Here is a 24651-nt window from a genome sequence, read left to right on the forward strand (position 1 = left end):
TTGACCAGACATCCTAAATAAATAGTTCCAAACTGCCAGCATTTGGCCCATATTCCTCTAAAACCTTCCTATTTATATACCCATCCAGATGCCTTTTAAATGTTGTAATTGTACCAACCTCCACCTCCTCTGCCATACATATACCACCCTCTAGTTGAAACAGTTGCTCCTTTGGTCCCTTTTAAATCTTTCCCTCTCACCTTAAACTTATGATCTCTAGTTTGGACTCTCCCTACCTGGGGAAAAGATATTTACTTTATCCATACCACTCATGATTTTATAAACCTCTATAATGACACTCCAGGGAAAATAGCCCCAGCCTCTTCAGCCTCTCCGTATTGCTCAAATGCTCCAACCTCAGCAACATCTTTGTAAATCAGATCATGAAAGACACAATAAAAAGTGCTTCATATGTGAACATATTACCTACCATATTAGATTTGATGTTATCCCTCTAACTTGCACCATCTTATTACAGAATTATGAAATAGCTTAACAGAAATAAGTCACTAAAAGCAAAATATTATAGCAAAAAGCAAAGGTGCTGCTAATATTGAAAATAAGCTACTTCATCGCCTTACATTGGCTCTTTTGAGGAGCAGTTTCCACTCTTTTCTCATATCTCACAAATGTTTTCTCCTTCAATTATTTATTTAACTCCCTTTTGAAACATACTGTTGGATTTGTTTAGACCACCTTGTCAGGCAGTGCATTCCAAAACTTAACTGTTTATTGTGCAAAGATTCACATTCATGTCATCTCTGTCTCTGATGCCACTATCTAAATGTGAGGAATTCCCTTAGTCACCAGCTCCTGGAAGTGAGACCAGTCTGGAGCTTAGGTCAAGGAATGTGTAGCTTCACAAAACTTATCAACTTTTTCCATAAGCTTGAATATTTCCTACTCCAGATACCCACATTACAGTTCATGCGATGTTGTTTGCGCTGCAGCTTCCAAAGTTTTGCCATTTATTTTATGCTTGCTGGAGCTATTGAAATTGAGACCTTAGTAGGTTTGCAGCTGCAGGAGGTTCACATCAGTTTGGTTATGCTATTTTAACCTTTATATATTTTCACCTCATAATGAGTTTAATAACATCCTACTTAAAAAAGGTTATTAAAAAGAAATCGGCAAGTTTAAAGATGGCAACGCTCCACAACATTCCTCCAAAATATTAATAGTAATATGCTGCATTCAACACAGCAATAAACCAAAACAATGTGCAATGTAAATACTATGTACTTAGACCATTCAGCAAAGAAAGAATCAACATAATCATAGTGGTTTAAATGTTTTCCAAACTATGAAGATTGTAACAGAACAAATGCCTACAGGCTGCATCATGGCATGTGCAGCAAATTTACATGACTGATGTTAATTTCCAACTTCTAACGTGGCTATTATTTTCAGATCTATTTTAGAATAGAAAGATGAATTTGACCAAAGGCAGGACCTGTCAAACTCTTGAAATACACAATATTTTCTTCACTGTCACAGACATTTTCTTGTCCTCATCTGTGAAGCTGTCTTGTGAAAAATACTTGTTTAAGCTCCAAGGTATATTTAAGGAAAAGATGAATTCAAGCAGTGTTACGAGGAGCCAAAGAAAAGGGGATAGAGTGGTCATATTGAGCCAAATTGTAAATGGAGGCAATCCACGACAAATAGGCAGAAGCAGCAATTTAAAGTTAAGGGAGTTACATTAAACTTGTGTCAAACACTGGTTTGGCCACAGCTAGAGTGTTGTGTACAGTTCTGGGTGCTGCACTTTGGGAAAGATGGTGAAAGCATTAGAGAGGATGTAGAAAACATTCATCCGAGGGATGAGGAACTTCGGTTGTTTAGATAGACTAGAGAAGTTGGTACCGTTCTCCTTAGAGAAGGTTAAGAGTAGATTTGATAGCAAAATTTGAAATTTGGGTGGTCTGGAAGAGTATGTATGAAAACAATGTTCCCATTTGTGCAAGGTTAGAGAACAAACAGATTTAAAGGTGATAAGCAAAAGAAGTAATAACATGACAAAACATTTTATCACACAGCGAGTAATTAGGATCAGGAACGCACTGACAGTCTGGTAGAGGCAGGTTCAATCAAGGCATTCAAGAGGGAATTACACCGTTATCTGGGAAGAAAGAACATGGAAGGTTACAGGGAGAAGTCAAGTGAGTGGCATGAGGTAAATTGCTCATAAAGAGCTAACACAAACACAAATGGCCAAATTGCCTCCTTCTGCACTTCTGTGAAGTTGGTTGTATAAGAGCCAGAGCTGAAAATGTGTTGCTGGAAAAGCGCAGCAGGTCAGGCAGCATCCAAGGAGCAGGAGAATCGACGTTTCAGGCATGAGCCCTTCTTCAGGAATGAGGAAAGTGTGTCCAGTAGGCTAAGATAAAAGGTAGGGAGGAGGGACTGGCTCATGCCCGAAACGTTGATTCTCCTGCTCCTTGGATGCTGCCTGACCTGCTGCGCTTTTCCAGCAACATATTTTCAGCTCTGATCTCCAGCATCTGCAGTCCTCACTTTCTCCTGTATAAGAGCCAGTACTAGCAAGTTATAAGGAACCAATTGATTTCATCTGCAGAAGTGGAAATCCAAAAAGAAAGCTAGTAACTTGACTGAAAAATGTAGTTCATTCAACAGCATATACCATATATCCATTGAATTGGTTCAATTTATGAAAAACAATGAAAACACAATCAGAAAAAAACTAAAAAAGACTTTGAAAATCTTTAATTTAATTGCACCACACACATTAGTATCCAACAGAAATACAATGTTTTAAAACTTTGTTCAGAAAGAGACAAGTCTTTCTACACAAAAAAAAATCCTTGGTTCATAAACTGCCCACAGATAAGAAAATGGGTGTCCTTCACCCAGCCTTTGCTTATACTGCTCTGAAACTGGCTGCTGTTGGACATACAAGAACACCTCGGACAAACCCTCCTGCTACTGCCCCATACTTTGAATATGGCGAAATAGTTGGTCTCTGTTCAGCAACTTTCTTCAGTGATGTGGTTGAACTGGGGATTGTAGGTCAAAACTCATGTCCTCTATATGGAACATCTGTGTCCATCTTTAGCAAGCAGAACAAATCAGTGTTAATTTAATCTGCCAGGAGACAGTGCACACATCTGTAGGAAAACATTCTACCTTCCAGTCTCCACTCCCAGCCTCCTCCAAATCAAACATTATAATTTAGTAATGGTGAATAAAAGAACCAATACATTTGAGTCACAACCACAGATGGGACTTGCTTAAAACAGGGTACTTAGCAAACTGACCAGAATTATTCTGAATGGTTAAAACCACTAGATTGCCCTTCTTAAAGAATCTTGCCATCTAAAAATGAATAGTTCATATTTCACACTAAAAAAATGTTTACAGATCAACATTTAAAAAGTAAACTGATAACAAATGTAGTTATACACAGCATGGAGAAAACTTGTGTTTAATTTTCTCACAAATGTGATTTTTAAAAAACTTACACAATATCAATCAAGCAAGACACAGAAGTAAACTGGAAATTTAGGTTATTCTGGAGGTTCTTATCAGTGGGAAAGTTTAACTTTGAGAAATGGTATTACATGTCATACCCAAAAGGAAAAACACACCTAAAGACACAGTTCACTTGGCTCTATTCAGAAACAGTGTGAGTTCATCCATTCTGCTCCTATTTTAATCCTAACAATAAGTGACAACACTGCTGTACATTCTTTGTCATATAATCTATATTTACATACAGTGGAAGTCAACTGTCATCTTCAGATTTTCAATAAATCAGAACTTCTTTTCATGAACACCAGTATGCACACGAACAAGTTATCAGCATTAAAATGGATGAAAACATGCTTAATGGACCATTTTCAAAGTTGTACTAGAAGTCCTATTTTGAACATCTATGAATTTAAGACCTGCCGACTGCAGTTAGACAATCTTGGCATTGCACTTTATGCTGAGAAATCCCAGGGACTCAGAATAATAAAGGGTTTACTGTATTTTGAGACTAAAATTTGTAAAAATTCATATTTCCCATGTTGCAGACCCAAACTTCTCAGTGTTGGTTTTGGCTTCTTAATCCTTCCTTGAGTGCATTTTCTACATGGCTCCCCAGTTGATAGTAATGTAACCGTTATGTAAATAGAAATTCTCATGTCTAATTTTAGCAAGTTAGAAATCTGTAATAGAATAAAAATATTGGAAACATCTGAAAAAAAAACTTGCAACAAGTTAAAATTTACCTTGAAGTTAATAACTATACAGAAAATTTGGGAAACTGCTGTTTTTCTTAAACAAATTGGATGCAGGGCACAGGTTCATTTTCAAAATGCCATCTCTCCAATTGGAAGTACCATACTTTGCTTTGCATCTCCCTCAGATCGTCAAACCTACCATGCAGTAGAGGAAGTCATTGACATACCAATGTTGTCATTTGTTAAAGTGAAGAATCAAATGGGCACAATAATGTATTACTCATACAACTTCAAATAGAAATAAACTGCCAATATTTCACACATTGTATTCTATGTTATTTACTACAGTACACTTTTATACCCTATGTATAATTGTAAGCCTTCCCCCCCCCCGCACCTTCCTGTCAGTTTTCTACTCTCCTCCTCCTCCTCACCCAATGGCATTGACACCATGCTGAAGTATCATTCAACAAGGTGTCTGCTGAAACCTCATCCAAGTGGTTATCTTTCGGTTGAGCCTAGATACTGGAGGTCAGCAGAATATTCAACCAAGGGAAGGAAACATTACACTGGGCCAGATTCTTTTAGATTAGATTACTTACAGTGTGGAAACAGGCCCTTCGGCCCAACAAGTCCACACCGACCCGCCGAAGCGCCGAAACATGGAATTCTGTCCCAGATTTTCTCCTCGCTCAACATCACAAATATTTTTAGTAGGGGTAGTTGGACATTACCATTCAACATACATTTACAATATGGATGACTAAAAAATATTTTAGTCAAGTCATATACATGTGCATATATAGCTACCTTCTATATATAGTAAGTTGTGACTCTGTATGAATGTAGATGTTTCCTATTCTCTCTCATTGACTTTGCAGTTTTGTTGCTGCTGAATTGAAAACAAAAAGCAGTTGTACTGTTGTATACATTGGTGATGCACATATGAAACCCTGATTAACAATGCAATTAGTTAAGTTTCTTGACGAGATGCAGAAATGGCACAGCGATCTACAAGTTTTGAACCTAGAACTTTGAAAAATCACATGACAAAGATGACAATCCACAAACCTTTTCTTCACATCATCTGATACAATGCTACTTTGTTAGTGAACACCCAGTTTCCACGCTTCAGGCATTAAGTATATATTTGTTACATACACAGTTTAGTTTGCCTCACCAACTTAAATCGTAGTACTGTAGCACTTTATAATCATTTTCATCCACTGTAACCTCTTAGGATATACGTTTGTGGTGAGAATGCTCATTTAGTTTTCTTTTTGCACTACAGAAGGTGTTTTATCTTTGGAGGGCTTGTATACTTTTGAAGGGAAAATAAATGATGAGCAAAAAAATGCTTTGGTCAGGAACTCTTTGTACCAAAACATAAAGGAAACATGGAATTTGATGACGTTTTAAAAAAAAAGATACAATTTTAATTACCAAAAGTAATTTCAACTAAATGCACATGTATCACCAAAAATTAACCCTCCAAGTGCTTTGAAATGGGATGGGTATAGAATGTCTATAAGCAAATATCAGAGAAATTTAAAACTAACCAAGTAAGCAATTTATTTATTTGTTTCTGATAACCTCAACTGTAATTCTAAATAAAGAAAGGAAAAATAGAACATTTGTGGCATACGATTGCTGGTAGAAAAAAAATAAAAATTATCGGTAATTAAAAAAGTGAATTTCATAAATTGTTGGAGAAGGGAAGAACAGGTAGTTTGCAATTTATATTACATTAAATTATGTGTTTTGATAAAGACTGTCAATTCATTACTAATCTTAGAGCACACTTTTTTTGTTTAGTTTATGTAGAGAGAGTCTTACCATCAGTACCCCAGGAAATAAAAAAAAATTTGTTGCTTCACAAAGCTCATCAATGTAATTTGAACTTTGAGAGCTCAAAGCTAAGGAATTGTGAACAAGAAAACGCAAGATAACTTAACGATCAGCAGTAGTTGGGAGGCATTAACCCAAGTTGCTTCAGTGATCGTATTTCAAATGTGTGTATGTTGTGTTAGCCCCCTGTTGCTGCCAGACTCCCTGATGCTGCATTTAAGAGAGCCATTTTTGGCTTTCAGTCCCCGACCCCACCACTCCCCAAAAACGCTCGAGTAAAAAGTCCCATTTATATTACAAGGCAAAATATCTAGCAGAAGACAGTTATTCTCCCTTCTTCATACCCTCCAATTACTGTCCTGACCACAATTAAAGCAGGATTTATTCTGGTGGTGGGGGAGGGAGGGGAAACAAAATGATTTGTTTTTATTGCTGAAAAACGAAAACTCTGGATTTAAAGGTGATTTAAAAACAAGTAACTGCAGAACAGGCACAATCTTTTTTAACACAAGCGTTGTTTTTTTTAAACCGCGTTTTTGTGAAATTAAACCAATTTTACAGAAACAGACAGAGCAACCATAGTGCAGGCAAAACTATTACAAGTACAGCAGCAGGAGAGCTCAAGTTGGTCTGGGCATTGCAATGCGTTGTCAAAAACTTTGCTTTCATTAGCACCAGAGTTTACAGGGTGAGCAAAACAAAAGCAAGACTTCTGCTGACACCAAGTTTTCAAAGCATTCAAAAACAAGGGTTCTGTTGGATTTTGTTTTGAACATTTGCGACATACATAGTGGCAAACTGAAGGGTGGTTTAACTTCAGTATGCTACTATTGCTGAGGTACAATTCTGTACAGGCAGTTTGCCAGTGAGTTCATAAGCCCGCACCATTTGAGGCAGGAGTAAAAAGCATCCTCATTTCATTGTTTCGGCAAAAGGGTTGCTGATGGTGAGACTCCCTCTTTAAGAATCATATTTCAACTCAATTTTCACAATTTCCCTGGGAAACAACAATGGGAAAATATTAATTTTTCATAAAGTCTTCAAACCTCAACTCTCTTCTGCACGACAGAGGAACCTCATACTTTGGGATGCATTTGGGTAACTGACCATTTGAGTGGTGGTATAACTCATGGCAATTCCTGGCAGTGATTGTGTAACTGCCACAGGTGTAGAGATGGCAAGTGGTGCCATTGAAACTGGTGAAGTCATCCCCTGAGCATAGGGTGCAGAGATAGAAGCGCTAAGACAAGGAGGACTTTGGGATGTGGCTTCAGAACACAATGCATTATGAGCTCGAGCTTGCGCTATCAACTCTTGATGAGAAATGGGTTGTGATCTCAGTGTCTGGTTGCTCAGGGTGGTGTGAGTCTTTACTATGCTACGGTTATAATTGGTAACAGTGTGCAAAGCTGGGTGTTGTGTTGGGTCAGCCCCAGTGTTCAGGATCCCCAACTTCACCTGCTTGCGCAGATCTGCATTTTGTTCCAGAAGGACCTCATTAGTCAGCATTAAGCTTGACACCTGCTTTTTGAGTTCTTCATTGCGCTTTCTGAGCATATGGTTTTCCTCCTCCAAAAAACTGAGTTCACCTGGGCGCAGACTAGGAGTGCTGTAATCAAATACTTCAAAACGCAGGCCCTCCACCCTTCTCCTTTTCGGATGTTGGTCGTAATCACATCTCTCTGTCTCATAGAGGTCATCCAAACGGTCATATCTACAAATCTCAGGAGAAAGTTCTCTATCTTGTGACGACACTCTTTCTACACTTTTTTTATCATTGTCATCACGTTTCAAATGCTGGAATTTACATTTGGATCCTCTTCGACATTTGCCCTTTAGAAAGTCACGACAGAATGGGATCTCCTTTGTAATAAGAGGAAGATTAGAGGGTGAAAGCCCAAAGGTCACAGCCACTGTCTGTTGCAAGTGAGCAGGAAGCTTTCCTGTTTTATTGTAATAATTCTCTTCCCCCTTCGTCCCGTGAATGAATGTGCAGTTCTCACGGGTACATTTACTATTCTGAAAGTACTGACAAAAGATTGACTCATGCCGCATGTCACCCACATTGTAGGCCTCAACATTGTCCGGATGAAAATACCTGCAATTCTTACCACGGTTGCAGACATTGCGCAGAAAGTCACGGCAAACATTCCGCTTGCTCTTGCTCACCTCATATTTGCTATTATTGACTAAATTATCAGCGTCATCACTTAGATCAGCGTGGTTGGTGACCTCAATATCATCTGGGTGAAAATACCTGCAATTCTTACCACGATTGCAGAGATTGCGCAGAAAGTCTCTGCAAATGTTCTGTTTGCTTTTGCCAGCCTCATCATTGCCAATGTTCACTAAATTATCAGTGTCATTCCTTACATCAGTGAGGTCAGAAGCCTCAATGTCATCTGGGTGGATATACCTGCAATTCTTACCACGATTGCAGAGATTGCGCAGAAAGTCTCGGCAAATGTTCTGTTTGCTTTTACCAGCCTCGTCACTGGCAATGTTGACTAAATTATCAGTTTCGTTCCTTATTTCGGCGAGGTCGGAGGCCTCAATATCATCTGGGTGGAAGTACCTGCAATTCTTACCACGGTTGCAGACATTGCGCAGAAAGTCTCGGCAAACATTCCGTTTGCTCTTGCCAGCCTCATATTTGCCGCTGTTGACTAAATTATCAGTGTCGTTCTCGGACATGATTCCAGATTATTTCTGCGCTACTCAGCCAAGGCTCTCAATAAACAACTGCAAAAGAAAAAGAAGCCAGTTCTTTTACAATGAACAAGAGATTAATCTACAAAAGTAACTGTGGTTAATCCTTTTCTCACAAAACATTGTAGTTGTACCTACATTATTGATTTTTTTAAAAATTAGGAGATGGCAGAAGTTTGATAACAAAATGGAGAAGCAGTTTTATTTTGATCAGGAATTTGCTATTGTAATGATGGCAAAATTGTCAGCTTTGCCATCATTTCCTTCTGTAACTGACAACATTGTCTGAAATTCACATGTACAAAGGATAGCATGGAAATTGAGAAGTTGCTCTCAATGATTTTGCATTCCTCCTCTGAAAGAACCATTTGTCTTTTCTCACTTTTAAAATGATAGGTATTAACGATTTACGGGTGTTTCTTTTCTTGATTACGTCAGTGGTACAAGAAAATAAGTAATAATTGCTAATAAGATAATTATTTGAAAAATGAATTCTTATTGCAATTATACGATTGGGATTTTGAAATACAGAGACATACAATCAGCAGTGGAAACAAACTACTGAAGAAATGTAAAGAACAGAGAAAATGAAATGCTCACCAGAGCAGAGTTCAGTCTACCCACAATTACACATTATTGTAGCAAATACTATATAAAGGAATATTGCAAACCCAACCTTTCACTTTCCACATGAAATTCCATAAGAGCTTATGTCTAATCTACTGTATAAAATTCTGACAGCTAATCATTTCAGACTTGGCCCTCAAATTCTAGATTTCAGAAAACAAAAACAAACCACTTTTAACACTGAACGCCACAGCTATGAAGATAAACGTTTAACTTAAGTAGTAGGATGAGAATACCTCAGATGATTAAATGCATTCCTAAATTGCAAACTAGCATATTGCATATACACACAATCATGGCATGTTGAAATTTATATTCATTAAAGAGTCCGTGAGTAAATACTATTGGTGGAATTTTATAGATGAACATACATACTACAGTTTCTAATTCATAAAAGCTAATTTATGAAAATGCAACTGAAAATTTAACGCAAGCAATGTCGAATTAAAATAAAGTTTCAACTTAAGTGATTCAAAAATTAAACAAAATACAAACAACTCAATTTTCTTCAATATATTTAATATATAGTCAACTTCATTGCAAGCTGTTATTGAAATAAAGGCTGGATTCTAATCCATTACATTTACACATCAACTCTGACTTAAATCTACATCCTTCACACTCTTTAATGAGGCAGTAAAACATAGTTCCTTCAATTTTTGCAAAATATTTCCTTCTTCCTAGAATCAAAACAATGGACACTTTTTGTCTTTGATAGTCTGGGGGAGGAGGGGTGCTTTTTTTTTGTAAAAAATTGTTTTTACCTCACTCCTTCTGATTTCACATCTCCTTTATTGCTAAACTTGTTCCCAAGAATCAATTCCTCTTTCATGTCAAAAACCTTTTCATCCCTATTCCCATCCTTCAGCACCTCTTAACACTTTACATCTACCAGACACTGGAGTACTGTTCCCACAATCTGAGAGGTGGGAAAGGGGATGACTTTTCTGACATTGCTCCAATTTCTAGGCACAAGGCAAAAATATCTTCCTGTCAGTTAGCCAACTGTCTTCACCCCATCATCCTTTTAACAACCACAAATCTTAATGTTTATTAATATAAACCTTCTTGGAATTTTCTTTTGTTCATCCAAAGCTCCAAACATGCAGTCTTCCTACATCTTTATCATTAAGAATGCAAAGTTTATAACCCTGAATAATTAGATGTTTGTTTTTGATTGGCCCATCAAGTGTATGCCAAAGGACCTTTTTCTGTCTTGTCGATGTTTCATGACTTGAAGCTCCTTGCTCTAATTAATTATTTCCAAGGACTTAGCCATAGATATGTACAGTACAGACCCTTCGGTTCAACTCGTCCATGCCGACTAGATATCCTAAATTAATCTAGTCCCATTTGCCAGCACTTAGCCCATATCCCTCTAAACTCTTCCTATTCATATACCCATCCAGATTCCTTTTACATGTTGCAATAGTACCAGCCTCCATCACCACTTCTGGTAGCTCATTCCATACACGCACCACCATCTGCTTGAAAATGTTGCCCCTTGGGTCTCTTTTATATGTTTCCCGTCTCACCCTAAATCTATGCCCTCTAGTTCTGGACTCCCCAACCCCAGGGAAAAGACTTTGTCTATTTACACCATCCATGCCCCTCATGATTTTATCAACCTCTATAAGGCCACCCCGCAGCCTCTGGCGCTCCTTGGACTCAGCCTATTCAACCTCTCCCTATAGGTCAAATCCTGGCAACATCCTTGTAAATCTTTTCTGAACTCTTTCAAGTTTCACAACATCCTTCCAGTAGGAAGGAGACCAGCATTGCACGCAATATTCCATTCAAAAGTATTAATTTTTTACCTTTCATTCTTTGATCCAATTATTACATACGGGTTAACCTCAGCTTTTCCAATTTCTGTGGTGTCCCATTTAAGGAGACTTAGTGGCCAAGTTCATAACTTTAGAAAATTATCTTGATTTGCACGTTTTATTTGCATTCAAGAATATGGGTCTGATAGCAACACATCATTGAAGAGAGGAAGTAGTGAATAGCTTTTATTTTAATTTATGCTACCATAACACAAAGTGACAATTATCTAAACCACAAACTGATTTAGTTGCAAAAATATATGTAACTTATCGGTTTTATGCCTCAAAAGTTCATACAAGAACGCCTCAATTATCTGACAAATTGCTTCAAAATCAGTTTATCAAATTTTTTGAAAGAAAAAAAAGGTCCCAAATAATGAATACAGGTATTGATTAAAGGAACAGCATGGCTTCCTGCACTGAATACATTTGCCAAGATAAGTTAACATCAGGCCATCAGGCAAAGGTACAAAGGCTGCACTTTTGGGAGTTCCAACCTTTCAGTTCAGCTCCAAAATCACCAGAATATAGCATTTTTATAAATAGTCTGAATCAATTTCTGGTCCAGTTTTTTTTGATATCGGAATTAATTTTAATGTTATTATGAAGGACAGGAAGAGCATAACTTTACTATGTTTTCACCCCCAAGAACTACAGATGGGACAATATTTTGTACTCCATCTATGTCCTCAGGATTATTGTTTCTTTAAATATAACATAGTGATTCAGTCCAATCAAACAGCATAACAATCAAATCATTCTGCCCATCACTACCAACTGAATACGCACATGGAAGTTATGATGTCGTACTGAGGAATCAGTCAGGATAATATAGTCCCAGGTTCATCCACAGTTTGCATTGATTCTTTTTTAAATCAACCAGGGCAGCAGTGGAAGAATAAAATAAACATACCTCGATAATTCAAATTAAACTAAAAGCAAGAGTTCTAACCTGACCACTATTAAAAAAAGTGTACACATGAATATGCAGCAAAGACAGAATTAAGCTTGGCAATGTGTTTCTACCATTGAATAGTGATTAATACCACCTCAGGATGAGTCATTATCTTTAGGTTCAAGGGGATATAACTGGGCACGACAGAAGGAAAAACAGGATTTTTAGAATCATCTCTAAGAGTTTTCACACTGTAGGGTGCAAGTCAACAATAACTGCAAATAGGACGAGTTATAAAGTTATCTGACATCCAAAGGAGAAAAATGAAAAATTTACCCTCCCTCATACCTTTGATTGATCAACTAAAACTTACTGCTTTCTCCAGCTCTTGCTCTTGAATGGCAAAACATAGAGCGATCTACAAAGAATAATATTTGGAAATAATTTTCAGTAATTGTCATTTTTAAAAACAAAAATCACATAATTAGGGTTTTTGTTTTAAAAAGATTCCAATGGTTTAGTAGATAAATGTACTAACTGTGTGGCAATAAAGCACGTTTCAGTTTCAATCATTATTTTATTCAAACTGGACTGGAGAATCCATGTCAATGAAGTATAAAAGTGGGGGGGGAGCTTAGGTAGCTTGTCGATATTCTGGACTCAGATTTAAAAACAAAGATTGGTGTATTTCTCGTCACTTGGAAAAAAATGCCAGAAATTGAGCAGTCTTAATACTGTACAGATCATGTTACCGACAGAAAAATCGTTTCTGCATGAAACCAACGGGATGAAGCGGTTTCAAATAATATTTCAACAATAAATTTGAACCAAAATTCTTTTGGCGTCCCACACTTGAAACCGGCGTTTTCGGTATCCTTTAGATGCTCTTGCCTTAGATTTTCATTTAGATTGTTTTGTGTTCAATCAATCAATTAATTCCTTGCTTTCATGCCAGTTATAACCTTAATAATATTACTGGACACGAATTCCTTCATTCCGAAGAACAAATCCGTTCTTAGGCCTACCGGAATTCTGACAGGAAATCGCACTGTTGACAGCTCTGGTGGCGGAAAGTTCTCGAACTTGCTACGAGGCTTCATTACACTCTAGGCCTCAACGGATTTACTCAAAATGATGCAACTGTCGGCGTATAAATAGAAGTGGGGAACACTTTTTTTTAATAAAGTAACTACAGAAATAAGTAATTACACTCAACCTGGAATAAGACCGATATATAAAAATATAAAGAAACAGGGCCACATTTACCTACACGGTGTAAGCCTTTTTTTTATCCTCTAAGTCCTCCAAGCACAACGAATATGGACTCAGGTCCTCCGAGACAAGAGCACCCGTAGAAGACGCTATTGAAACCAGTCTACAACCATTGTTTAATGAACAGTAACTCGCTCAGCAAACGTTTCCCATCTTATCACAAACTTTCCTTTGTGTTCTTTCTTCCCCGACTTCGATATTTCCTTAAAACGTTTAAGATATTTAACTTTTTTCAGTTCTGAACAAAGGTATTTGACCTGAAACATGAATTCTCTCTCTCTCTCTACAGATACTACCAGAACTCTCAGAATCACTATGAAGCTGAAGGAGGCCATTCGGCCCATCCTGCCGCCACCACATTTCTATGCAGTGCACTTCATAACATAACTAACTCGCTGTGTCAAAAAAAATCACATTGCCCTTGCTTTGTTTGCTTATCACTTTAAATCTATGCCATCGTTCTTTTTCTCTTTTATGAGCAGGAACAGTTTCTCCCTATCCACTCTGTCCCCGCCCCGTCATAATTCTTAAACTGCAAGGGGAACAGGGTAAAAACAATGACTGCAGATGCTGGAAACCAGATTCTGGATCAGTGGTGCTGGAAGAGCACAGCAATTCAGGCAGCATCCGACGAGCAGTTCGTAGGATGCTGCCCGAACTGCTGTGCTCTTCCAGCACCACCGATCCAGAATGCAAGGGGAACAGTACCAACGTTTCCAATCTATCCTCATAACTCACCAACAGATTTACACTCAGTGCCATGTACATATTTTCGACATTTCTGTTCAGTAGTACTGCCTCACAATTCCATTTCATCTTTCACCTCTTACTTTTCAATAATGGCTTTTTTTCATTTTAGATGTGAGGGTATCATAAGCTTTAACAACTGATGGATACTGACACCCTTCTGGATTCTTCTCTTTCCATTTCTTTGACTCCATCCCTCCTTCCAGATTTCCAGAAGGCATTTAATAAAGGACCATGAAAAACATTATTGTCGAAAAGGGCTGAAAAATGTGTCGCTGGAAAAGCGCAGCAGGTCAGGCAGCATCCAAGGAGCAGGAGTATCGACGTTTCGGGCATAAACCCCGAAGAAGGGCTTATGCCTGAAACGTCGATTCTCCTGTTCCTTGGATGCTGCCTGACCTGCTGCGCTTTTCCAGCGACACATTTTTCAGCTCTCATCTCCAGCATCTGCAGTCCTCACTTTCTCCATTATTGTAGAAAATACAAGCTCATGATGTAGGTGGTAATAATATTGGCATTGACTGAAAATTGGCTAACTGACTGGAAACAGTGTCGGCTTTGAAGTGACTAAGGGGTGTCTATGCTAGTGGTTGTCTAATAAACCTTTCTTTTAGGAAATCAAATCCCACTGAGAAGGCTGTAAAGTTTCTAAATAAAGAGGCAGTAAAATTTGCTTGCAAACCCACAGAGAAGCTAGAGAAATAAGAAATGTGATTACTGAACAAACACTAATTACAATGAGGAGGCCAGAAGGACTGAAATGACAGAGTTTTCTCAGAATATTGAATGAGGCAGAAACAAACCAGAAATTGTTGGAAAAACTCAAAGTCTGGCAGTATCGATGGAGAGAAAGCAGAGCCAACACCTCGCGTCTAGTTCATTTCTTCTCTTGCATAACAGCAATAGAGTTCCCTTGACACTCACTTACCACCCCACCACACCATCATCCACATCCAAAAATCGTTACAGATAAAAATGATTCCACCAACTCCAACAGTTTGTCACCACCATAAACATATTCTCATCATCTCCATTGTCAGCCTTCTGCAGGGAAGAATCCTTCCAGGACATCCTGGTCCACTCCTCCGCCATTTCTACACATCTGAAATATTGTGTAAAGTCTTGGTTGCCTTATTTAAGGAATGGTGTAAATTGTTAGATATAGTTCAGAGATCATTTACTGGACTAATACTGGAATAGGTATGTTATCTGAGGAGATGTTGGACAGGCTGGGCTTACATCTGCTGGCATTTGAAAGTAAGAGATGATTTGATTGAAACATTTAAGATCCTGAAATGTCTTGACAGGGTGCATGTAGAAAGAATGTTTTCTCTTGTGGGACATGCTAAAACTAGAGGTTACTGTCACTGGTGACCAACTGCTATGTGTGGATCAACAGTGGTAAGCGAGAGTCAGGACGCAAACATAGTTATCTGTAACTGCAAATTATAGTCTGAGCAGTATAAAAATAATTTTTATTTATATTTTTGATTGCGATCTGAAATGGGAAAACAATTGTTTTAAAAACCAAAGATAGTTAAAGGATTGCCGCACTTTTTAAAAGCCAATAACCTGACACTCATTGAAGTACTGCTTGTACTTCAACTGTTTGGTTTGCAGATGAGTTGGAGCTAAATGATGTGTTTGAAATGTAGAATGAAGTATAAAAGTAGGGAGGTTTTGCTAAAATTATGGAATACTGTGAACAGTTTTGGGACCCTTCTCTGAAGAAAAATAACTGGCATTGGAGGCAGTCCAGAGGAAGTTCACTAACTTGATCCTGGATGTGGAAGGATATTCTTGAGGAGAGGTTGCAGAGGTTGGGCCTGTATTCATTGGAATTTAGAAGAATGAAAGCTGACCTTATTGAAACATACAAGATTCTTAGGAGTAAAAACTGAGGTCTGCAGATGCTGGAGATCAGAGCTGAAAATGTGTTGCTGGTTAAAGCACAGCAGGTTAGGCAGCATCCAAGGAACAGGAAATTTGACGTTTCGGGCCAGAGCCCTTAGGGTAGATGCAGGGTAGATTTACCTTGTGGGAGAGTCTAGGATCAGTGGGCATAATGTCGGAATAAGCGATTGCAGATTTAAGACAGATGAAGTGAAATTTCTTCTTTTAGAGGATAGTGTATCTTGGAATTTTTTTATCACAGAGGGCTGTTGAGGTTGGAGTTGTTAAGTATTTTCAAGGCTAAGATAAACAGACTTTTGACCTGTAAGGGAATCAAGGGTTATGGGGATTTGGCAGGAAAATGGAATTGAGGATTATCAGATCAAACTTGATGGGCTGAATGGCCTTCTGCTCATACACCTTATGGTCTTGTGCATGGAACTTTGGTTGGCCAAGTGTAGTTGATTGATCTGTGAGCTAGTGTCTCGTTATCAATAACATCTGCCTGCCAACACCTACATTGATTGGTTCCCAGATTGCTGAACAGCATGTGGGGATAAATGTTTTCACAGAAATCACTGGGCCTCTGGAGGAACAGAGGCTGTTTTGCTTCTGTAGTAAAAAGCACTTGAGTCTGAAGGCAGCCAGTTTATTTTCTTTTTTTTTAATCCAGAAGTGCTCTTTTTTCCCATCACCAAGTTACCCATGATATTTTTTCACCTGTTAACATCCACCAGTAAATCATCCGCGTTCTCCTAATGATTAAGCTACATGCAAAGCCCATTAAGGGAAACACGATGTGGAGATTCCGGTGTTGAACTTGGCTGGACAAAGTTAAAATTCACCCGTCACCAGGTTATAGTCCAACAGGTTAATTTGAAAGTACAAGCATTTGGAGCACTGCTCCTTCATCAGGTAGCTAGTGGGGCAGGTACATAGGACACAGAATTTATTAGTAAAAGCTCAAAGTGTCATACGATTGATGCAATGCGATAGGATTTACATATTAATCAATAAAAACCTGCATCCCCATTCTACGTGATTCAATACTTAACAGCCATCTAGGTTTGTCTAGTACATTGCATCAGTTGTATGACACTTTGACCTTTTACTTATAAATTCTGTGTCCTATGTACCTGCTCCACTAGCTACCTGACAAAGGAGCAGCGCTCCAAAACCTTGTACATTAAGGGAAATGCAGACCATCAGAATTGAGGGAGAGGGAAAGGGGACTAAATCAAGTTGGAGTTGGAAGGTGAGACAACCAGTTTATTTCCCATTTCCAGTTTCTGTCAGCTGTAACTTTTAATTGATAAGTCAAAGACCTTTATAGGTGGGAACCAGTCACCTTGTGCCTCCTGTAAACAGGTGAAAGTATCTGGAGAAAAAAAAGATGAAAAAGCAGCCTTCTGATCAGCACAAGATTCATCTCCACAAGCCCTGTGCACAGGGATCACTGAACTGTCTTCCGATTGTTTGCCTCAGCCTATAACATTTATGTTTTTTGGGTGGGGGGTGGGGGGGAGGGATGTTAAAGGGGTGACAGTTTTAACTATGAGAGTTATATTTGGACAGTTCATTATTGCTTATCTGTACTTAGAAACTATTTATTTGTAATAAATAAATATTCTATTTAAGTATGGAAACCTGGTCCTGCTTTCTGTCAACCTTTGTCTAAAAGACAGGTAAATTGGGGAATTCTGCGTACTTCTTAAAATCTTTAATTCTAGTGACAACGCCAGGACTAGTGAAGCTTGATTTCTGACATGCTACCCCAGTGAGACGTACCAGCTGTAAAATTAACCTGTATAGACTTTCAAGTAAACTGCACTGCTACCTCACAGCACCAGAGACCTGGATTCAATTCCTGCCTCAGGCGACTGACTGTGTGGAGTTTGCACATTCTCCCCGTATCTGCGTGGGTTTCCTCCCGCAGGCCAGGTGAATTGGCCATGCTAAATTTCCTGTAGTGTTAGGTGAAAGGGTAAATGTATGGGTGGGTTGCAGGTCAGTGTGGACTTGTTGGACCGAAGGGCCTGTTTCCACACTGTAAGTAATCTAAATCCATGTGATTTTATCTGTTACTTACCAATAATACAAGAAACACAACATGATCAATGTTGATTTTTCTTAAGAAACAAAAGCAGTGATGCATGCTTGAAAACCACAGAAGAAAATCTTAGACAAGACTTGAAGCTGTGCCAAAGTCACATTTTTTTTCTGGGGTCCCAGTGTAAAAGTCATTACGGGGCAGTGAACCTGTTGAGGCAGGGTTGGTTCCAAATTGGGCTGTAAAGATACTAACTGCAACAGAGAGACCAAAAATAATCGCATTTAGTCAATCCAAGACTCTCAACTATTGTGCCCAGACAGGTTCTATGCCAAAGATAACTTCAAAGTTGATGCTGTATTGCACCTCTAAGAAGATACAATTCCATCAATCAACCCTCCCAAAAATGCAGTATTCACATACAAGAAAAGCTCAAGCATGAGCTGGACAATGTGGGACATAATGACATTATTTGGCTTATACATCAGCACACAGACTGGTGCAGTTCTATTCAGTGTGTGCTTAAGAAAGATGGAACATTCAGGACATGTTTGGACCCAAGACATCTGAATCTCTTTCTAAAGGAATGTACGCACAAAATTCCAATGCAAGATGAATTGAATCACAGGAGCTAAATTCTGCTCTGGTCTGGATACCCAACATGAATGTTGACTATTCAATTGGCCAAAAAATCTCGAAATCACTACTTTCAGATACCACGTGAAAGACATTGCTTCCAGAGGCTACCTTTTGGCCCGTCATTCTGGATCAGTTCTAGCAGTGTATGGATCGAATTGCAGAAAATATTCCTGGATATATAGGTATTCCCAATTTATACTGTGGTGATGGTACAATCAAAAAAAGAACATGGCCAAAATCTGCATTCATTAATGGCAGCAGATCGTGGTGAAGAATGTGTCTTCAACAGCAAAAGGTGTCAAGTAAATGTAGGTCAGATCAAACTTTTTGCCTTTATCTAGTCATGTCATGGGATCTGTCCTGACCCAGGCAAAGTCAAAGATATAGGACGCACATTTCAAAGATGCTCTACAGGGATTTCTCAGATATTTACAAGTTCCTAGCTCAGAACATATAATACTTTTCCAATAAAGCACTTTCTTTAAGAGAACCTTAAGGAAATACATACTATATGTATAACATATATGTCTGACACTTTGATCTTTTATTTATAAATTCTGTGTCCTATGTCAATGCATGCTTGAATCGCTGTAAAGCTGGCATTGTCAGTGGAAACCTGTATCCCACAGTGTTATGACGCAGGGATTAAGATAACCCTGGAAGCCAATGTGTTTCAGAAGGAGCATGCATCCAAACATTTGAATCCAAAGATCTATCACAAGTACAATTCAACTATTCCAACATAGAGTATAAAATGCTTTTCTATTATTTGGTGTCACAAGATTGCATGGACTAGTCCTACCTGCCACACTTCAACCCCAAGGCATCAATGTGGACTTCAACAGTTTCCTCATTTCCCCTTCCCCCACCTCACCTAGTTCCAAACTTCCAGCTCAGCACTGTCCCCATAACTTGTTCAGACTTGACCTACCTACCTATCTCCTTTTCCACTCCACCTTCTCCTCCCTGACCTATCACCTTCATCCCTTCCCCCACTCACCCATTGTACTCTATGCTACTTTCTCCCCACCCCGACCCTCCTCTAGCTTCTCTCTCCACGCTTCAGGCTCAGTGCCTTTATTCCTGATGAAGGGCTTTTGTCCGAAACGTCGATTTCGCTGCACCTTGGATGCTGCCTGAACTGCTGTGCTCTTCCAGCACCACTGATCCAGTGCATGGGTATCTGTTTGGCAAGAAACTTGTTTGGTACATCACTGTGGAAACTGATCTCAAACTATTGAAACTGATTTGGCGCAAACCACTTCAAGAACACCACCTAGATTACAACGACTCCTGTTAGGTAGTGACAGAAATCAATGGTGCTCTGCCCCTGGTCCCTAACCTGGGCATCATAACCCTACCCTAACCTGAGTACAACAGGCTCCCTAGAGCCAAAAACAGAAGTTGCTGGAAAAGATCAGCAGATCTGGCAGTATCTGTGAAGAGAAATCAAAGTTAACGTTTCTAGTCTGGTGACCCTTCCTCTGAACATGGGCTTACTGTAACCAACAGAGATTATGTTTTGAAGGCAAGTTGGGATAACTCTGCCAAGCCCTTACCTGTCTAAGTTCTCATAGAACAAAGAATATTACAGTGCAGTACAGGCCATTCCACCCTCGATGTTGCACCAACCTTTAGAACCAATCTGAAGCCCACCTATCCTACACTATTCTATTTTCATCTATATGTTTATCCAATGAGCATTTAAATGCCCTTAAAGTTGGCGAGTCTACTACTGTTACAGGCAGTGCGTTCCAAGCTCCTACCACTCTCTGAGTAAAGAAACTAGCTCTGATATCTATCCTAGACCTATCACCCCTCAATTTAAAGCCATGTCCCCTCCTGCTAGCCAATACCATCTGAGGAAATGGGTCTCACTATCCACCCTATCTAACCCTCTGGTTATCTTATTTTTGTCAATTAAGTCATCTCTCAACCTCTTTCGCTCTCATGAAAACAGCCTCAAGTCCCTCAGCCTTTCCTCACAAGACCTTCCCTCCATACCAGGCAATGCCCTAGTAATTCTCCTCTGAACCCTTTCCAAAGATTCCATATCCTTCCTATAATGCAGTTACCCTCGTCCAACTGTTTGGTCATCATCTCAAAGAACTCAATAAGGTTTGTGAGGCACATCCGACCCTTCACAAAACCATGTTGACAATCCCTAATCAACTTATTCCTATCTAGATGATTACAAATCTTATCTCTTATAACCTTTTCCAACACTTTACCCACAACCGAAGTCAGGCTCACTGGTCTATAATTACCAGGATTGTCCCTACTCCCCTTCTTGAAAAAGGGGTCAACATTTGCTATCCTCCAGTCTTCTGACACCATTGCTGTGGTCAATGATGACATAAAGATCAAAGCCTAAGACTTTGCAATCTCCCCCCCCCCCCCAGCTTTCAAGAGAATCCTAGGATAAACCTCATCCGGCCCAGGGGACTGATCTATTTTTACAATTTCCAGAATTGCTCACACCTCCTCCTTGCGAATGTCAATCCCGTCTAGTCTAGTAACCTATATCTCAGTATTCTCCTCAACAACATTGTCATTTTCCAATGTGAATACTGACAGAAAATATTCATTTAGCGCTTCCTCATCTCGTCAGACTCCATGCTCACCTTCCCACTACTATCCTTGATTGGCCCTTTCTCTAGTCATTCTTTTATTCCTAATATACCTATAGAAAGCTTTAGGGTGTTTCTTGATCCTACCTCAGTTACGACAAACACCTTGAAAATCATAAAAGGCTTTGTGCGTGGGAAATCGTATCTTACTAAATTAATTTGGTTTTTAAAAGAAGTGATTGGTACGTGTATGGAATGAGCTGCCGGAGGAAGTGGTGGAGGCTGGTACAATTGCAACATTTAAAATACATTTGGATGGGTATACGAATAGGAAGGGTTTGGAGGGATATGGGCCGGGTGCTGGCAGGTGGGACTAGATTGGGTTGGGATATCTGATCGGCATGGACTGGTTGGACTGAAGGACCTGTTTCCATGCTGTACATCTCTATGACTATGACTCTATGATGAAGAGGATTAATGAAGGCAGAGCATTGTCTGTGCAGACTTCATTAAGGCGTTCAACAAGGTTCACATGGTAGACTAGTTGACAAGGTTAGATCATGTGGAATACAGGGATAACCAGCCATTTGGATACAAAATTGGCTCAAAGGTAGGAGAGAGAGGGTTTTGGTGGAGGATTGTTTTTCGGACTGGAGGCCTGTGACCAGTAGTTTGCCGCAAGGACCGGTGCTGGGTCCACAGCTTTTTGTCATTTATATAAATGATTTGGATGTAGATACAAGAGATATATGTTTAGTAAGTTTGCAGATGACACCAGAATTGACGGTGTAATGGACAGGTAAAAACAATGACTGCAGATGCTGGAAACCAGATTCTGGATAAGAGTGGTGCTGGAAAAGCACAGCAGTTTGGACAGCATCCAAGGAGCAGTAAAATCAATGTATCGGGCAAAAGCCCTTCATCAGGAATACCTGTGTAATGGACAGTGAAGAAGCTACCTCAGAGTACAAAGGGACCTTGATCACATGGGCCCATGGGCCGAGGAGTGGCAGGTAGAGTTTAATCTAGATAAATGTGAGGTGTTACATTTTGGTAGGGCAAATCAGGGCAGGACTTATACACTTAATGGTAAGGTCCTTGGGAGTGTTGCCGAACTAAAAGACCTTGGAGTGCAGGATCATAGTTCCTCGAAAGTGGTAGACAGAGTAGTGAAGAAAGCGTTTGGTATATTTGCCTTTATTGGTCAGTGCATTGAGTTTGGGAGCTGGGAGGTCATGTTGTAGCTGTACAAATCATTGGTATGGCCACTTTTGGAATACTGCGTTCAATTCTGGTCTCCCTACTGTTGGAAGGATGTTGTGAAACTTGAAAGGGTTCAGAAAAGATTTACAAGGATGTAACTAGGGTTGGAGGGTTTGAGCTATAGGGAGAGGGTGAATAGGCTGGAGCTATTTCCCTGGTCTGTTGGTGGCTGAGGGGTGACCTTATCAAGTTTTATAAAATCTTGAGAGGCATGAATCGGGTGAGTAGCCAAGGTCTTTTCCCCAGGGTAGGGGAGTCTAAAACTAGATGTCACGGGGTTAAGGTGAGAGGGGAAAGATTTAAAAGGGACCTTAGAGCAACATTTTCATGTGGTATGTATATGGAATGAACTGCCAGAGGAAGTGATGGAGGCTGGTACAATTACAGCATTTCAAAGGCATCTGGATGGGTATACGAATAGGAAGGGTTTCGAGAGATATGGGCCAAATGTGCCTAGATTAATTTAGGCTATCTGGTTGCATGGACGAGTTGGACCAAAAGGCCGGTTTCTGGCCTGCATATCTCGATGAATCTATGAAGAATGAAGATAGTGCATGATCGACATGCAGATGTGGTACTGCTGAATTTGTACATAGGACAGAAGGTCAGAATCATAAAAGCTACACAGGAACAGAGAAAGCCAAAATATGCAGTGAGCCTAAATGCTACAGTCACTACACCAAATAAAGCAACATTGAGGGGAAACAAAAGCCAACTCAGGGAACTGTAAAATACACCAATTGTGCAAAAAATACATGCAGAAATCAATCTAGAAATGAAGGTGTGGATGGTCATCAGGACAACAAACAGTGCACTAAATAGACACGTGACTTGAACACACCTACAAGTCAAGAACACCTAATGGCGAATCCAAATCTCCAGAAGGTTAGACCACCATAAGATTTGGAAGGATTGTCAAGCCTTCCAAATATGTAATTTAGACTCTTAACTTTTTCCAATTACTGTTTCTATGTTAATACATTTGCAGCTACCCTAATATAGATGTACTTTCACTCTGTGAGTAATTTTTATCTTGGGGGGGCGGTTAAAAAGTAATGTGTGATTTTTGCTTCAAGACATGATTTGTTTTAAAGAGCTGGATGTGCTCATGTGCCAAAGATTAGAATGAAACTACATGATCAACTGTTGCCCAGCCAAAAGCAAACTAGAATCAGAATCCATACAATTATCTACAACTGCAGTTACAGTAGTATTATTGAGATTTTCAAATAAATGGAATCCATGTGACTTAATCTGCATTGTAGATTAATAATACAACAGCTTCAATCACCACCCTCAACACCCCTTCTCCTCCCAACAACAGTATCTTGTGCAAATGCAAAGGATACAAAACTTACCCTTCTCATTGTCCAAGCCTCCTTGCAATCCATCAAAATACCAATTTACGCACTGTATATGTTTTTTTTCTGTTTAGTACTCTGTATTTGCCTTTCCTACTCTCTACTGGGGAGACCAAACCTAGGTTGGGTGACTGCTTTATGGAATATATCCATTCAGGCCAGAAGCATGACCTCAGATTCCAGATTGCCTGTAATTTTCATTCTCCACTGTTCTTCCAGTTTGAACTCTGTCCTTAGCCTCCTACAGTGATCCAATGAAGGTGAATGTAAGCTCGAGGAACAACATGCATCTTTCGATTGGGTACTTTGCAGCCTTTCGGAGTTCAAACATTTTAACTCATAACTACTGTTTTCATTTTTCTCCAATGTAATTGTTGATTATTCGACTTTCCTGTTCACACCTACTGTAAGTCCACCATTTGTTTCCTTACAACATTGGCATTTCATTGCACCATCATCCTTTTTTGTCGTTTACTCCCGCCTTCCACAGGCTTTTCCTTTTGTGTAAACCCCCTCCCACTTTTCTTGTCTCTGTACAGATACTTGTTATTTGCTTAAAACCTGTTACTTCTGAATTCTTCCCCAGTTAAAGATCACTAACCTGAAACGCTTCTCTCTTGATTTTTTTTCGTTTCTCAAAAGATGGTGCAAGACTTGCTGAGTATTTCCAGTATTTCCTTGTATTGTTTCAGGTTTTTAAATTATTAACATCCACGCTGTTGGGGACTGTTCAATGTTATAGATATTAACTTAGAAAATTTATG

At 39.2% G+C, this 24651-nt stretch overlaps 1 protein-coding gene across 8 annotated transcripts; it reads right to left on the minus strand.

Annotated features, from left to right (window-relative positions):
• Positions 1–2743: 2743 nt before the first annotated feature.
• On the minus strand, positions 2744–24536 carry LOC132805808 (zinc finger CCCH domain-containing protein 10-like). Of its 8 annotated transcripts, none has more exons than XM_060821087.1 (4): positions 24489–24536; positions 12441–12510; positions 8147–8777; positions 2744–3070 (listed from the first exon to the last, which is right to left on the minus strand). In XM_060821087.1, the coding sequence occupies exons 3-4, from the start codon at positions 8727–8729 to the stop codon at positions 3048–3050; spliced, it is 606 nt and encodes a 201-aa protein (XP_060677070.1). In that variant the 5' UTR covers positions 8730–8777; positions 12441–12510; positions 24489–24536; the 3' UTR covers positions 2744–3047. The 8 variants fall into 8 exon arrangements, with proteins under 8 accessions (XP_060677070.1, XP_060677069.1, XP_060677072.1 ...); XM_060821086.1 differs by lacking the exon at positions 24489–24536 and adding an exon at positions 13363–13849; XM_060821089.1 differs by lacking the exon at positions 24489–24536 and adding an exon at positions 13359–13849 and having other exon boundaries at positions 12466–12510.
• Between the last annotated feature and the right edge of the window lie 115 nt (positions 24537–24651).

Source organism: Hemiscyllium ocellatum, chromosome X (genome assembly GCF_020745735.1).
Source record: "Hemiscyllium ocellatum isolate sHemOce1 chromosome X, sHemOce1.pat.X.cur, whole genome shotgun sequence".
NCBI lineage: Eukaryota > Metazoa > Chordata > Chondrichthyes > Orectolobiformes > Hemiscylliidae > Hemiscyllium > Hemiscyllium ocellatum.